The following is a 16,302-nucleotide window of genomic DNA, read 5'->3' as shown; positions in this document are numbered from 1 at the left end:
TGAGAGGAAATAGTGGCTTGTAATTATATTACTTGTTGCCAATAGTCACAACTGTTATTGTTTTTTATAATATGTGACTGAAGTTGCAGAAGTTGGTCTTTAGCACGATTGTCCTTACTTTTGCTGTGATGCTGAGTTGAATGTCATCTTGGTGTCAAGGTGTGAAACTGCTGTGGTATTCACTCCTTGTGCACATGCCTTAATCAGGCTACCCCAGGACCAGAGCAGAGTGTGTCTGGCACAACTTGAATTGATCATGGGTGAGGCTATTGTTAGTTTGGGAATGTTAAATTGAACTATTGATGAGTTCCTTCAGCACCTTTCAAGTTGTTGAATGAGGCTTTCAAACAGTAATTGATAATGTTAGGCTTATTCAGTTTTCAGTGGATGTTCTTTTGCTCATAGAAATTAAACATACTTTCTTTCTTCTTTGGCTTGGCTTCGCGGACAAAGATTTATGGAGGGGGTAAAAAGTCCACGTCAGCTGCAGGCTCGTTTGTGGCTGACAAGTCCGATGCGGGACAGGCAGACACGATTGCAGCGGTTGCAAGGGAAAATTTGTTGGTTGGGGCTGGGTGTTGGGTTTTTCCTCCTTTGCCTTTTGTCAGTGAGGTGGGCTCTGCGGTCTTCTTCAAAGGAGGTTGCTGCCCGCCAAACTGTGAGGCGCCAAGATGCACGGTTTGAGGCGTTATCAGCCCACTGGCGGTGGTCAATGTGGCAGGCACCAAGAGATTTCTTTAGGCAGTCCTTGTACCTTTTCTTTGGTGCACCTCTGTCACGGTGGCCAGTGGAGAGCTCGCCATATAACACGATCTTGGGAAGGCGATGGTCCTCCATTCTGGAGACGTGACCCATCCAGCGCAGCTGGATCTTCAGCAGCGTGGACTCGATGCTGTCGACCTCTGCCATCTCGAGTACTTCGACGTTAGGGGTGTAAGCGCTCCAATGGATGTTGAGGATGGAGCGGAGACAACGCTGGTGGAAGCATTCTAGGAGCCGTAGGTGGTGCCGGTAGAGGACCCATGATTCGGAGCCGAACAGGAGTGTGGGTATGACAACGGCTCTGTATACGCTTATCTTTGTGAGGTTTTTCAGTTGGTTGTTTTTCCAGACTCTTTTGTGTAGTCTTCCAAAGGCGCTATTTGCCTTGGCGAGTCTGTTGTCTATCTCATTGTCGATCCTTGCATCTGATGAAATGGTGCAGCCGAGATAGGTAAACTGGTTGACCGTTTTGAGTTTTGTGTGCCCGATGGAGATGTGGGGGGGCTGGTAGTCATGGTGGGGAGCTGGCTGATGGAGGACCTCAGTTTTCTTCAGGCTGACTTCCAGGCCAAACATTTTGGCAGTTTCCGCAAAGCAGGACGTCAAGCGCTGAAGAGCTGGCTCTGAATGGGCAACTAAAGCGGCATCATCTGCAAAGAGTAGTTCACGGACAAGTTTCTCTTGTGTCTTGGTGTGAGCTTGCAGGCGCCTCAGATTGAAGAGACTGCCATCCGTGCGGTACCGGATGTACACAGCGTCTTCATTGTTGGGGTCTTTCATGGCTTGGTTCAGCATCATGCTGAAGAAGATTGAAAAGAGGGTTGGTGCGAGAACACAGCCTTGCTTCACGCCATTGTTAATGGAGAAGGGTTCAGAGAGCTCATTGCTGTATCTGACCCGACCTTGTTGGTTTTCGTGCAGTTGGATAATCATGTTGAGGAACTAGTAATGTTATATTGTATGATATTGTAAAATTTCACATGCAGTTTAAGATCTGATATAAATTAAGTGTTGCACATGACTTCGTTGGATCTAATTTTGGTTCATTTAAGTTTCTATATATTTTTCTGAGTCATGTTATTTTCACTGAATAAAAGATGTGGAGTGAGTGACAAGGAGCCTATAGTTGGAATGTGATAACACTGGACAATTTTTTTCAAAAGGTTTGTTTCCTGAAAAAAAAATTGAGGATTGTGATAAAAATATTAAACTGAACACAGAAATAATTGCAGGCTTGCTGTAGCACATAGGAGGTTGGAGAAGCATTAAATTAACTATTCCTGAATAATGATGCTGAGCCAAGCTCTCAGGTTAATGGCATGTTTCACAACAAATGTGAGGAGCCAGGATTTGTCTTGGTCACCAATTTTACCACTCAAGTGGAGCTCATAGGCTTTCTTAATATGTGCAGCCATGCTGTGTCTTTGTTCCTTTAGCATATACTCGCCACAAATGTAACAGAATGTGTCACAGCTATTGCGACATTGACGAGACATTTCCATGGCATTGAATCTTCCTGAAGACCATAATTGCTGTTGTTAAGTACACTCACTATTGCTATGGCCTGAAGAACATGTGGATCAACTTGCATTCAGTCTATATCAATGCAATGCACAGGATCTGTATATTTGAACTACTTTTATGGCCTGTCTACCACGATCCTGACAAAGCCTAATACAAACTTTGCATAGCACCTGCACTGAGTGCAGGCTCAGGCCTGCTTGGACTCACCAAAAGAGCCTGCTTTGTAGGTAATATCCAGTAGACTTAAAATATGACAGGAAATCACAAAATAGGTGACCTCTGAACAACGGTAGGAATATATTAAGGTGATTTTCATGATCAGCAGCCCAAAATCCATAAAATAGACCAAAAATTGTTCAGGAAAAAAATTCTTCATTGTCCAGTGTAATTAGAAGCCTGTCTTTATAGTTTCAAGAAGAAAATGCACTTAAACAGAAAATACAAAGGAAGGGAAACTAGACAATGGTTACAACCTGCAGATGATTCACTGCAACATTTGGCCAACCCAAAACCAGAAATGGTCCCACCTTGACACACGAGGACAGCAAGCACATGGGAATTCCACCACTAGAGTGAAACAAGGATGTCTGCAGATCCTGTGATTATAGTAAATACACAGAAAGTGCTGGACAAACTCAGCTGGGGCCGCAGTGTCTGCCAAGTTCCCATTCATGGACAGACTCGATTGAAGAACTTCTTAGTTTTTCCATTATTGCTGAATATAAATCCTGGAACTTCCCACCAACAAAACCTAGAGACTACTTTAACCACATAGACTACAACAAATCAAGAGGTCACCCGCACACTTATCATTGCCAATTAGTTATGAGTTCAAAGGTGGCCATGACAGCAACCACCACTTCCAATTTTAGTGAATAACGGGAGGCAGAGATGAATGGCCTTTTCCTTGGGGCTCACATGGAGATATTCCTCAGCCACTGCTAGAAACCCATCAGCACATTGAAAGACACTTTCTTGTCTGTCCATGTTAGTTGTTGCCCATGACTGAGTACTGCAAACCAGCACTCTCTAAGGTCTCGGACGATGTGCTGAGGGATGTGCTGAAGCTGGGTGTAGTGAAAGGTCACTGGACGGAAGACCACAATTTAAGGCCCTCCTGTTATTTTGTAGGAAACAATTGAAATCTGTGTTAAACTGTTTGCTGGAGGGATGTACGATTGTGATACCATGTGTGGAGAAGGTTGACAAGTTCTTTGTGATGTACGTCACAATATTTTATGAATCAAATATATTTAGAAGTGTTTTTAAAAAGTAAAGAATAATAATAATAAAAGAGAAAAAGCACTGGAAAATGTGTTGCTCTCATCCCTGTGGTGGTCACAACTTGGTTTATGCTTTTGAAGTGAATGGGCATGATTGTCCATGATTCTTTCAAGAAAACTCACCTGTCTTTTAAGATAAATAAAATCAGTTTTAAGATCAATGTATAAGCAACACAGTGGGTTCATCGCAATTTTTATTGGATAAAGCACAAAAAGAGTCAGTTTCCTTCATGTTTAGAAAATGGGAAAATAAATCAACCAGAGGTTCTTGTTTCTCTCTCTCTCTCTCTCTCTCTCTCTCTCTCTCTCTCTCTCTCTCTCATCATGCTCTCCGATTGTGGAACAATCCATCCTAGAACCTTCAGGTAATTAGAACAGATGTTGGAGAAAGTTGATATGTATTATCCACCAGCCTGAACCTGCAGATCTTTATGTAATTTTTCACAGGAGCCCGCAGAAACTTGCGAAATGATTTGTTGGTGGCAGCTGATTCCATAACAAACACCATGTCCTCGCTGGTCAAAGAACTCCATTCAGGTAGGAATGTTCGTTGAGGCTGTGGGCAGATCATGAGTGATCCATCTCACTTCCCTAAGGAATTACCAAGAAGCTTTGTTTGTTGTCTTTATTTTCAACATTGTTATTACCGATATCTTTAAAAAAAATAACTTAAAGCAATGTACCAGCAAGATGTAAAAGATTTGATCCTACTTGATCCAGATTGTTGAGGAGTACTGTAATGTGGTTTTGCTGAAACTGCTGGTGGGGAGCATGGATCTTGAACCAATTTTTGAGATTAGATATAACTATTTCACCTCTGAGTTTATCATCACTGGATGAGTTCTCACAAGTAGAATCAGGCTTTACTCATGAGATAAATCATTCGATCTGTGAAAGCAGGATCTGGAGGAAAGGAGTTCATTATAGAACACATTATACAATGTACATATCCACCAAAATTTGTACTTGGTAATCAAAAACAACCACAAAAATCAAATACATAGTAAATACTTAATTGAATTCAAAGATGATGCACAAAAAATAGATGTGCACCAATGGCAATTCAGAGAAATGCTTTCTGTCCATACCTAATCATGGCTCTTAATCCAAAATGTGTCTAAATTAAATCCATGGTCAATTAATTTTAATTGCATTCAGTATATTGAAAATATTTGGGAGCTGTTGGTTAGGTAGTTTCATTCCAACAGTTATCAAGCTCATTAACCTCTTCTTATTTCTGAAGGGACTCTCTTTCACTTATTGGCTGATGATCATGGTTTATTTTTGTTTGACTTTACGGTAGGCAAAAGTTGAAATATATTGTGTACATTAAATTTTTTGTATTATTACATGACAATAAAAGGAGTTTATGAATCTCTATTTACATTCAACAGGGCTGCTCGAATGCCACACTATGATTATTGCTAAGTCACTGTTTTTTTTGCACTAGGATAACTGTGGATATTTATCTATCATTTGTGTATTTATTATCTTTTTTTAAATCAATTAAGTATTTTGTATGTATTTGTTTTTAGTTGTTTAGTGGTTATTTTTGATTACAAAGTACCTGCTCAGCTAAAGCAAGTAAGAATCTTGGTACATAATGTGTACGACAACTAACTCCTTCCCTCCAGCCCTGCATTCACAGAGCTACCTGCCCACCCCCTTCCCCGACTAATTCTCTCCTGCTCTCCCATCCATGTCCACCTCTGGCCTCTTGGCCTGTGCTCCTCCCCCTGACTCTTCTTCCCTTTCTCCTTTTTATTCAGTTGCCTGCCTGCTTTTTGCTCGCACCTTCACTTGACCTAAGGACCAAATTGTTGGTTAGGTATCTTTGCCTCCTTTGAGTGCTGCAGGACCAGCTGAGTTTCTCCAGAACTTTTGTATATTTACTTGAAAAGTTGGATGTCCTTTTTGGTGCTCTCCATTTCTCAAAGCAACCCAAGGACTAACTGCAAAACACATCATCAGCTCTATTACTTTTTGTTGCCTTGTGGAAACTTCATTCCTTGCGGTGGGAGGTGTCACCATTTCAGGCTCCTCTGAAGAAACTAATTCCTGAGGATTGCAGTTATAGAGCACAAATAAGGTCCTGTGTCCCAACTTATCTATGCTGGCCTCAGTTAGTCCTTTTTGGCTATGTTCGTCCCATATCTCTGTGCCTGTCCAAATGACTTTAAAATGCTGTAATCGTATGCACCTCTATCACTTCCTCTGTTCGGTCATTCCAAGCTGCATGAAGAAGTTCCCCTCTTGTTGTAAGTCTATGTCCTTCAATTTCAGACTCTCCTAACATAGGAAAAAGACTGGCCAGTCTTCTTCTCCATGTCCCTCACAATTTTACATAAGGTCACCTCTCACTTTCTCTGCTCAGGGTAAAAAAATGCCAGTTTATTCAGTCTCTCCTTTTAACTCAAGCCCTTCAGTCCTGGTAAAAACCCTTAGGATTCTTCTCCAGCTTAATGGTATCCTTTCTGTAGCTAGGTGACCATGATGATCCAAGTGTGGTCTATGCCAATGGGTTACAAAATGACGTCCCAACCTTTTTACTCAGTCTCCTCAGTGATGAAAGCAAGTGTGCCAAATTCTACCTTCACCATCCTGTTCACCTGCCTCAGCACTTTCAGGTGTACTATGTGTTCGTACACTGAGGTCTCCCTGCTCTACAGCACTCTCCAGGACCTGAGTAACTTCTGCCCTAGTTTAATATCCCAAAGTGCTATGCTTTGCACTTGTCAAAGTTAAATTCCATCTGACATTTCTTGGCCCACTTCCCCAGTTTAGTTCCATCCTTTGATGAGAAATATTTTAACTTTGGTGGAGGAGAGGGATGAATTAGAATGGTAGGAATTCTCTCTGATGGAGCTTGTATTTCTGTAATTTTAAGTCATTGACATTGTTGTTGAAGATGGTCATTAGACAGAGTTGCAATTCCAAACAAAATATCAAAAATTTAACCTCTGGACTGAAAGTAAGTGATTGTAGTTTAAAGTCTAGCAGCTCTCAGCTCAGAAAGGAATGACAATGGAAAAAAGCTGTGTGGAAAAATGTTAATCAAGGAAAATAAATGATTTCCTCTTCTGCACTAATGTGTTTTTTTCAGAAAAGAAAGAGCAGGAAGAGGGTCTAAGTGCAAGAATCCAAATGTATGAGAATTCTTCCTTGTATCTTATCTTTCTCTGCACAACAGACATTGAATTGCCACATCAGAGGGAATGGGACGTTATGACATTGTTATCACTGACTGCCATTAGAATAATAGATCTTTTTCTAAACTGACACGCTAAAAATTTGGCTGCATGTTTTGCAATACCAAAATGTTGCTTATCCGCAGTTTTTACATGCTCCCAGAAACTTTCCATTGCGCAGTTGACAGATCTAAATCCATTAGTTTAAAAAGATGTCAGTGGAACTCTGCAAGCAGTACTAAGTTATTAATTATATTGTCATTTTTAGAAGTTAAAGCTGCATTGTTACACCAATAGTTATGGCCCAGCTATTGAATGAAAGTAGCCAGGTTTTTATGTTAGATCTGCACCAAAAAAAAATTGTTTGGAGCTGAGCAGTAAAATTAGTAACCTGATGAGGAAGCCAAACAACTGGAACCTTCTAAAGAAGATAGCTCCATAGTGATTCACATATTTGCTATGTAATTTAACTGGAAGAATGAATCCATCTCAATGAGTTCTCAATATCAAACACTTCCTTTATTGTTTTAGAAAGCCACTGACTAAACAAGTTGATCATTTAACATGTCTTTGGATACTTTTATCTGGAATTCTGTGCATATATACTTGTTTATGTATGTGGAGTTTTTGCCCAATTAATGCAGACACTGATTGCAGTGTTACCCAATTGTATTACTGTAAAAGAGATATTGGTGTCATACTGAAACCGGGGCATGCATTTCAAACAAATTTTGTTTCTTTATATGCCTATCTAAAAATAATAGCTTTTTGTGGCTGTCTTTGCCATCTGTAAACTATTTTCTCATTTTGAAAATGCCCTCTGACAATTTGGAATGACAACTGAGAGTGATCCATACTGTAATTTAACTGATCAACCAACACAAATTTAATCTATCTGGTAAAGATGTGTGTCAAATCCTTCATTTGATTTGAAAATAGAGAGGAAGCAGAGCAACCTCACATCAGGTTCCCATGAAGATATTTCTTGTAATAACTCACTCAAAGGTCTCATTCTGATTTTATTGATTATTCTTTAACTGTTTCAATGTGTGAGTTTGAATAATCATTAACTTTGTGCTGCCTGAGATTAATTGGTTAGTCAGTAATTTTCTTGTTGAAGCAGTCTGTTACAGTTATTCCATTGAAGCTCTGTTTACATCTGGAACGGTCAGATTTAAACTTCTTGCTTGCATTAAAGTTAAGCTGCTTGGTTTCTATTACAGATTGGCACAGACTTTTAATGAATGTTGATAGCAGATGATTCCATTTTTATCCATTTCAAAATCCCAAAATATATGCTGTACTCATTGGTGACATCAGGTTGCCAGGCAACAGCAAAGCTTTTCTGGAGACGTTCTCCACTCCAATTGGCTGGTTATTTATAAAGCTTGACTCCAAGCCCAAAGTGACATTTAAACCTCCTGTGAGCAATATGTTTTCTTGTGACTTTAGATCCACTGAGATATATTTTTGTTGTGTTGGTCGAGAAATCCCTTGCTCTTTTTTTCCTACATGCTGTTTTTTTTCCTTTCATGCTGTTTATTTCCTTTCATGCTGCAGGCAGTTTTATATCTCCATCATTAAGCAAGCATTGCCTCCCTGTATACTTCCCAAAAACACGACCTCTTTGACAAAGAAAGGAAGAAAGATTTGCATGTGTACGCTTTCTCATAAAGCAGTTCACAGCCAATGAGGCAGTTCTTCAGTGTCGTCACATCTCACATGGAGAAAGTAATCAACAATGCAGTGCTCTTCATGACTGCTCTAACTCTCCCCAACAAGCCCCTCACTCTCCAATGCTGCACTACTGTCTGAGATTATGAGATGAAATCTCACAGCAGAGCTCAAACCCAGAGATTTCTGGGAGAGCCAGGGTGCAGTACATTTGCCAACCCAAGCTACTTTTGAGGATATTTGGCAACAAACTGGTGCAATTCTGAAACATAGAAATAATCTCACTGTATCAATTCTTATTGCTGTCCGTTTCTCAAATCACTTGACAGATTTCTAGTTATATGCAGCTCATAAATTGTCCCACAATGCTGTCTCGTTATGTGTAGCTCAAATTGTTTGACAATGCTCTGCTCACACCTGTTTGCTATGTCTCAATTGTGCTTGGTTTATTTTCCATAAATTAAGGATCTCTCTTCTATTTACTCTTTATTTCTTTCACATTCCTTCATCACCAAGTCGTATTCTTTTGGTTGCATTTTCTGAGCACTTTAAGATCCCTCTACTTTACCTCAATCACTGCTTGGCTCCATAAAGGGCAGTCAAACATTTGTTCTTTTCTAATCTTCAACGTTACAGTACTCCAAACAATTTAAAGTGAAAATTTAAAAGCTCCTGCCTTTTTGTGCATTGCTGGAGATGGTTCAACAATGGTTGCACTTGTTGAAATAGCATGTATTACAGAAAAAAGGAAAGCAATTTCTGTGTCATTTTCCTTCACTGATTTCAGCAAAAATTCTTGGACAGGAAAAGTGAACCTCTCCAACCACCCAGAGTGGCACAATTCATGCAATTCCATTGTGTACATTGCAGTAATGTATTCAATAAAAAACTCATCACCATCATCTGAGACATGCCTTTGTCCTTCATTCACTTCAGAAGCTTTCAGCCCTATTATCTCCTTTAGCCTCTAGTAGAACATCTGTGCATTGATTTGAGCAGCACGGTTGGCATAGCGGTTAGCGCTACGCCTTTCCAGTGCCAGCGATTGGGACCAGGGTTCACATCCCTCACTGTCTGTCAGGAGTTTGTACTTTCTCCTTGTGTCTGCATGGGTTTTCCCCGGGGACTCTGGTTTCTTCCCACTGTTCGAAACATACCAGGATTGTAGATTAATGGGGTGTAAATTGGGCGGCACAGACTCGTGGGCCGAAATGGCCTATTACTGTGTTGTAGGTCTAAATTTTTTTAAAAAATTAAAATTTAATTAAGCTATCTTTAAAATTGTGCATTTTTTTTACACTTTAACAAATTCTATTTATAAAAAATCACCAAAAATGTTATTGTTGTTTCCATATTTTGAGGTGCTTTTTAAAACTGTTACTTATTATTATTGCAGAGGATGCTGAAAAAAACAAATGTATTATCCCCCATTACAACTACACTCTTCTCAATCCTGATTTTTCAGACCTTGGCTAGTTTAATCTTCCCCAGGCATTGGATTCTCATCCTCTTTTCACTCCCCTTCTCTGTCCAATTGCTGCTTAAATCAAGATTAATCATATCAGTTCTTATCTTCATTATTGTTTTCACAAGACATCAGAGTTATCGACGTTGTTTGTCAGTGCATGTTTTGAATCTTGAGGAATGCTGCACTATGTGCCAGGGCCCACAATTTTGCATCTAATTTCTCGAAAAATGACATGCCAGTTTTTGTCCGTGAATTGTTATAACAATTCTATTTAACAAATTGCAACTTGAATAATTTGGGAAGAGCAGAAGTTATTAATCTTTTGGTGATGCCTGGTTGATGATGATATTCCAAGACCCTTTAGCATTCAGAGATTTTAGCTTTTAGCAAAATTGTTTCAGGCAAAAGAAAAAAAATTACAGCACAGAGCCTCAATATATGTTTTGCCAATTTAACATGATATTTTAATGTAACTGTGTCAAGCAGGAAATGTAGCATTTAACTCTTAGGACTTGACCGCAGGTGGAACAACAGTGACACAATTTTGTTTTCTTTGTTTTATTCTTTTATATGTCTGCCTTTATTTAAAGGAAAAACAGAAATATCTTGACACCTAACAATGTTCATGAAATCTTATTCTGCAATATTGCTTGAAAGACATTAATGAAGTGGAATTGTAGGCAGAGTTTATTGACAGGCTTATTCAAATAAATTGTTTTATTGTCACATAAGGATAAGGGGAAAGTTTTTTTAGGACTGAGATGAGGAAAAATTTCTTCTCTCAGAGGGTGGTAGATCTGTGGAATTCTTTGCTAAGTAGTTGAGGCTGGTTCCTTGTCAATATTTAAGAGTAGGTTAGATTTGGCCCTTGTGGCTAAGGAGATCAAGGGGTATGGGAAGAAGGCAGGAACCGGGTACTGATCAGCCATGATCATATTGAATGGTGGTGTTGGCTTGAAGGGCCAAATGGCCTACTGCACCTATTTTTCTATGTTTCTTTTTTTTTAATTTTTTTTATTTTTCACACCATAAATCACATTAGCCATGATATACACTTTTTCTTTTTCACACATATACAGTGACTTTTTCTCCCTCCCCCCTCCCTCCTCCCAAGCCACCCCCCCACCCCCCCCCCCTCTCATCCATTTTAGGTATACAATCTAGGTTGCATTAAACCAGTCAGACAATGTTGTCATTCAACAAAAATACACCAGAAATTCAACTGAGTCCATTCTTTTCTTTCCTTCTCCTTCCATCAACTTAGGTAATGTTTATCCCCGGTAGGTTTTCGCTATTGTATTTAATGTTTCTTAATGGAATACAGAAAGCTATGTTTTGCTTGCTATCCAGGCAATCCAACTTGTATAGCAGGTTGTGCAATAACAACAAATAAATTAAAAGACAGTTGAATAAGACAGTAGTGCAACAGTGGTCAAATCATGCAGAATATGGAGAAAAATACAAAACATAGCAGACAAAATGATCATGTAAGGGCAGAATCCATTCAATAGTCTGATACTAGGAGGAAAGAAACTGTCCTTGAATCTGGAGGTTCAATCTCTTCTGCCCAATGGAAGGGGGGAGCAGAGAGTATGACCATGATAGGGCAAGCTCTTTAATATTTTAACATTAGAGGAACTTGGTGGGTCAGGCAACATCCATGGACAGAAATGGTCAGTCAGTGTTTTGGGTTGGGAACCTTCATCGAGACTAAAGTCAGAAAGAGAGCTGTTATAGATATGTTGGGAGAAGAAACTAGAGCGAGACCTAGAGGTGATAGAGGTTTGGACGGCAGATGGGAGAGATGAAGAGATAAGTACAGGGGAGACCATTGGGAGAAGGGAGAAAACATGCAAGAGAAAAGTAAGAACAGGAATAGCAAAAAAAGAGATGGAAACAGTGGAATCACATAGAGGAAGTGGTTACTGAAAATTAGAAAAATCAATGTTAATGCCTGTAGATTTAAGACTCTCTGGGAGAAATATGATGTATTGTACCTCAAATTTACATTTAGTCTCATCCTGACAATACTTGTCTGTGAAGGAATGCTGCAAGGAATTGAAAAGGTTGGTTAGAAGTTCAAACGCAGATCCACAGAGTACAGGTGTTGGGGAAGGTTTGCAAAGACACATATCAAATCATGAAAGGAATAGATAAGAGAAATGGGGGTGGGGGGGGGGGTTGTTTCCACTGGCAGATGATATTAGAACCAAGGGACATACCCTTAATATTTGAGGGCTAGATTGAGGACAGATGAAGAAGATCTGCTTTTCCAAGTATAGTGAATCTATGGAATTCTCTGCCCAATGATGCAGTAAAGGTTGCCCTGTTAAACATATGTAAGATACAGATAGTCTTTTTAAAAATAGAGGAATTAGATGGCATAGCAGGTTCAGAGGACCAGTGGTTGACCCTGCTCCAATTTCTGATGTTCTTCTGATTAGTAAGGTGCTGACCAAAGTGTATTTTAACGTGAACTTTCAAAAGTACGTCACCAGAGTAAGAATTTAGTTTTAATAGGGCAAACCAGACTTTTAATCTTCTCAATAAATTTAACAATGATGTGTTTATTTTTTGATAGAACATCAATCCTGATTTTTTTTAAACCATGAGAAGTGTAGAATCACACATTTCTTTGATTGCAACTTGTAGTTAATATCTTTGGACACTGTTGAACAGAGAACAGTCCGGCATGAGAGCTGTCTCTTTGGTCCAGCATGATGACAAATTCAATAATCCCATTTGCCTGTTCGTGCATCAGTCTAATTGCTGCCCAAACATGCTATCGTATCTGCTTACACCACTCGCCCTGGCAACACCTAGTCTGCTTATGTGAGCAACTGCCCTGATACAGTAAATAAAGTTTAAGTCAAAACTCCAGGCCAAGGCATTAACATCAACCCATTCTATAGAAAAGAATGAGTCAGTTGAATTTGAAAAGTTTATTTCCTCAGATTAACTTATGGTTTAATGGTGCTTACATTAAAAATTATTATTGGTTTTCAATCCATCCAGACCTACAAATCATTGAAAAAGTAACCAATGTAATAACTGATTTCCTTTCAAAGATAATCTGGTTTATGGAGTGGAATTATCTCAATATTTGATAATATTTTGACTAATTTGTTTTTATTTTCTTTGTTTCTGAGTATTTTCTGCACTCCTATTTTTCAGTTTTTCCACAATTAATTCCAAACCATTTTTTGCAATTATTAACTTCAGCAGTCTATTTTTCACATCTCCAGTAATTTTTCTGCATCTTTGATTTCTGCCATGTTAATTTTTTACCAAGTTGGCTCTTTCCCTTGAACCCTGCTCGTGCCTCATCAGAAATTTTTTGCTTCTTTTCCCGTCTGTATAATGACCACAGTTTATGCTCCTTTTTATTCTAATTGGAAGAGAAATAGAGCAGCAACTCCACTTCCCAATTTAATTTCTCTTACCTGCAGAGGAACTGAATTTAGGAAATGGAGTAAAAGGTGCTATATTAATGAACTGAGAATTGTGAATTAGTGCTCAAAGATGAATTTCTGCCTCAAATCCATCTCCTCCAGATCCATGTGCTCCTTGTTGCAAATGATACAATCTGATGATGCAAAAATAACATCAAAGCTGTTGCAGCTTCCAGCACAATCTGCTGGGTTCTGCATAGATTTTTTAAAAAATTTCAGTAGAGAGATGACATATTTATACAGAGAATCATTAGTGCCAACAATTAATTTCAAACTGGTGGTCTGGTAACTTTCTCTCACATTTCAAAGAGCATATTTTTATTGCTTCAATGTATTTTTCATTACTGCTTTCCAAAGAGACAGGCAGGTAAGGAAGAAAAAAAAAATCCTTCCTTGATGTCCCATTTTACCCTGGGGTCATTAATATTAGCCTGAAAGGTTGTTACGCACTGCATCCAGGTTTTGAAAGAGGAAATTCCCTGTTCTGTTGATGATGCAATGACTTCAGCATCAAGTATTCATGTACTCAGTGCTAAATAAGGAGAAGATGCCCGTGGTGGAATAATTTGCCAACATTCAAGTCTGAAGCATGCCACTCAGGTAACTGTACCAGAGCAAAAAACAATGAACAACTAACACTTTTATGTGGTTGACAGAACAGCCAGTTGAACTTGTGATAGTGAGCAATTCAAGTGTACATTGTGGTCAAATCTGATGGCTTGTTCTACCTTAAGGATTTACAGATAAATAGATCATAAACAGAATGCCTGGAATAGTTGATGAACTCTAATCCAAAGTGATAATGTCTCTCACCCAAGAGACACTCCGCCTCTCTCTTTGTACACTGAGCCTGAAAAACACAGCTGACAACTTGGCAATCCATATGATGTTTAGATGAGCTTTCAACAACAACATTGTGCATATGTTTCCCCGAAACATTTGGAACCAGACGTTTTTTGGTTATTTGATTTTTTTTTTGTTATCAGAACAATGGCTTTAAGCAGTTCAGTAGCATCAGTAGAATACTTGTATCAGTGGTTAAACAATAACAAAAAAAAACAACGGCAGGCTTTTCAGGAATGAAATAATGTTTAATTCATTCCAAAAAAAAAACTTGATCTCTGCTGACAAAATAATACAAGGAGAATGCAAGCTTTTGCCTATCACAGCAAAACTTACCTGCTGCATTAATACATCCCAGCACAGTTATTCTGTCCTTGTTTCTTCAGGTCATAGATTGTGGTTGTTCCAACACCATACTCTTCTCACACTTACACCGCTGTCCAGTTTCGCAACAGCTTGACTTTCTGTTCTACAGACAAACATAAACGGTTCCCCTTTTCCTTTTCACTGACATCCATAGGGCTATCTGCAGAGCTTTTTTTTCCATTTGTTAATATAACTTTGTACAGTATATGAGAGCTCTTGTTACCAAACTGGCGCCAACAGAATGTCAGAGCCCCATATGGGAAAATCAGGTGATGAGATTTTTTCAACTTGTGACATCATGTCGGCACTGCAGAGAAGTTCTGTTTTTGGATCTTTTTCAGTATTCAGAACTTCAGATATGGGGGAAGCGTACTGTATCTGTAAATTTTGCAAAGCCCTCAAGGATTTTAAGGAGTAATCTCAAATCAACTATGTTACCAAGCCAAAAGGAGCTTCTCAGAAGCTGACAAAAAGTAAGGTCAAATAGAGAGGTCCAGGGTTAATCTCAAAATTAACGAAATTTGAGGAGACAGTGCCAGAACTTTAGGGCCTTTACGTCTGGGGAATGGCTGTTAATCACAAAGCAGTTAAATTCAGGAATGATCAAAGCCAGCAATAGAGAACAGAAATCTAAGACATCTTGTATTACTGGAGGAAATCTCAGAGATAAACATCTGCTCACAAAGCAAATGAACATACGAATTAGAATCAGCATTGACTGGTGCCATTGGCTTCGCATGTCTGCTGTGCTATTCAGTAAAATCATGATCCTTTACCATCCTTCATCAACCTTCTTTTGCTTGATTAATTTAATATCCAACAATCTGTCTTGGATATACAGTCGAACTCCAAAAATATGGACTGTTCAGGTGTTGGATCGGTCCAGATTTTCAGGATTCTCGGGCAGTACTATTAGAATTCAAATTTAAGGAGGAATAAAGAAGATGAGTGGGTAAATTTTGATAGTTTATGAGCAAAAGAAGCATGATCCATTGATCAAAATGAGCAGTTTTAAAGAAAATAAAAACACTGCAATGCATCTGTGGTGCTTACGCATGCACGCACACAAAACACTGCTAAAATTTTTTTTTTAATTTTGAGTATTTTTGAAATATACAGATTTCTGACATCTGGATTTTTGGACTGTACTCAGTAGCTCAATCACTACATTTGGCAAAATTCTCCAGGTGAAGACATTTCTTCCCATTTCTGTATTAATCTGAGATGGTGAGCCCTAGTTCCAAATAACCCATCAGCTTTTGGTTTATATTTCCAGCATCTGCAATGTTTTTAATTTCAATTGACTTTGCATCTATCCTAAAAGGTGTCTTTTATGTTTCGATGAGATCACTTCTCATTCTTCTGTCAACGAGTCTTGGCCAAGTCTGTTAAATCTTTCCTCATTTCATAAATCTTCCACCTCAAAAATCAATATGGTGAACCTTTGCTGCACTCTCAATCACAGTATACACTGTCACCAGGGCTTGATATAATTGGAGCAAGATATTCCTTCTTAACCATTCATGAGGGGCCAACGTACTGTTCACCTTTCCACTTGTTTGCTGAATTAATTAATGGTCAATGTACCAGCCCCTTTCAAATGCTCACAATTAAAAAATAATATTCCTTCTTGATACTCCTTCTCAGTGGATGAAGTCTCGTTTCCGCATTGAATTCTATCTCCCACATCCTTGGCCAATGGCTTGATCCCTTGCTGGATCCTCAACAGTGAACCAAGCAGC

The 16,302-nt window shown here is 38.9% G+C and overlaps 1 protein-coding gene and 1 long non-coding RNA gene across 8 annotated transcripts in view; one reads left to right on the top strand and one right to left on the bottom strand.

Moving 5' to 3' along the window:
• The window catches only part of dtnba (dystrobrevin, beta a), a 493,032-nt gene that overhangs the window by 333,336 nt on the left and 143,394 nt on the right, over nucleotides 1–16,302 (top strand). For all 7 annotated transcript variants that reach the window (XR_011340480.1, XR_011340479.1, XM_069886546.1 and 4 more), the window contains exon 20: nucleotides 4,017–4,106. Coding sequence is in view for 5 of the 7 variants with exons in the window: in XM_069886546.1 (XP_069742647.1) it covers nucleotides 4,017–4,106 (90 nt within the window). In the remaining 2 variants the exon portion in view is untranslated. The remainder of the gene's footprint in view (nucleotides 1–4,016; nucleotides 4,107–16,302) is intronic.
• The window catches only part of LOC138736670 (uncharacterized), a 33,073-nt gene that overhangs the window by 10,817 nt on the left and 5,954 nt on the right, over nucleotides 1–16,302 (bottom strand). The gene's annotated exons all lie outside the window — the stretch shown is intronic.

The sequence above is a fragment of the Narcine bancroftii genome, chromosome 6 (genome assembly GCF_036971445.1).
Source record: "Narcine bancroftii isolate sNarBan1 chromosome 6, sNarBan1.hap1, whole genome shotgun sequence".
In the NCBI taxonomy this organism is placed as follows: Eukaryota; Metazoa; Chordata; class Chondrichthyes; order Torpediniformes; family Narcinidae; genus Narcine; species Narcine bancroftii.
This window is presented reverse-complemented; position numbering and strand designations above follow the sequence as displayed.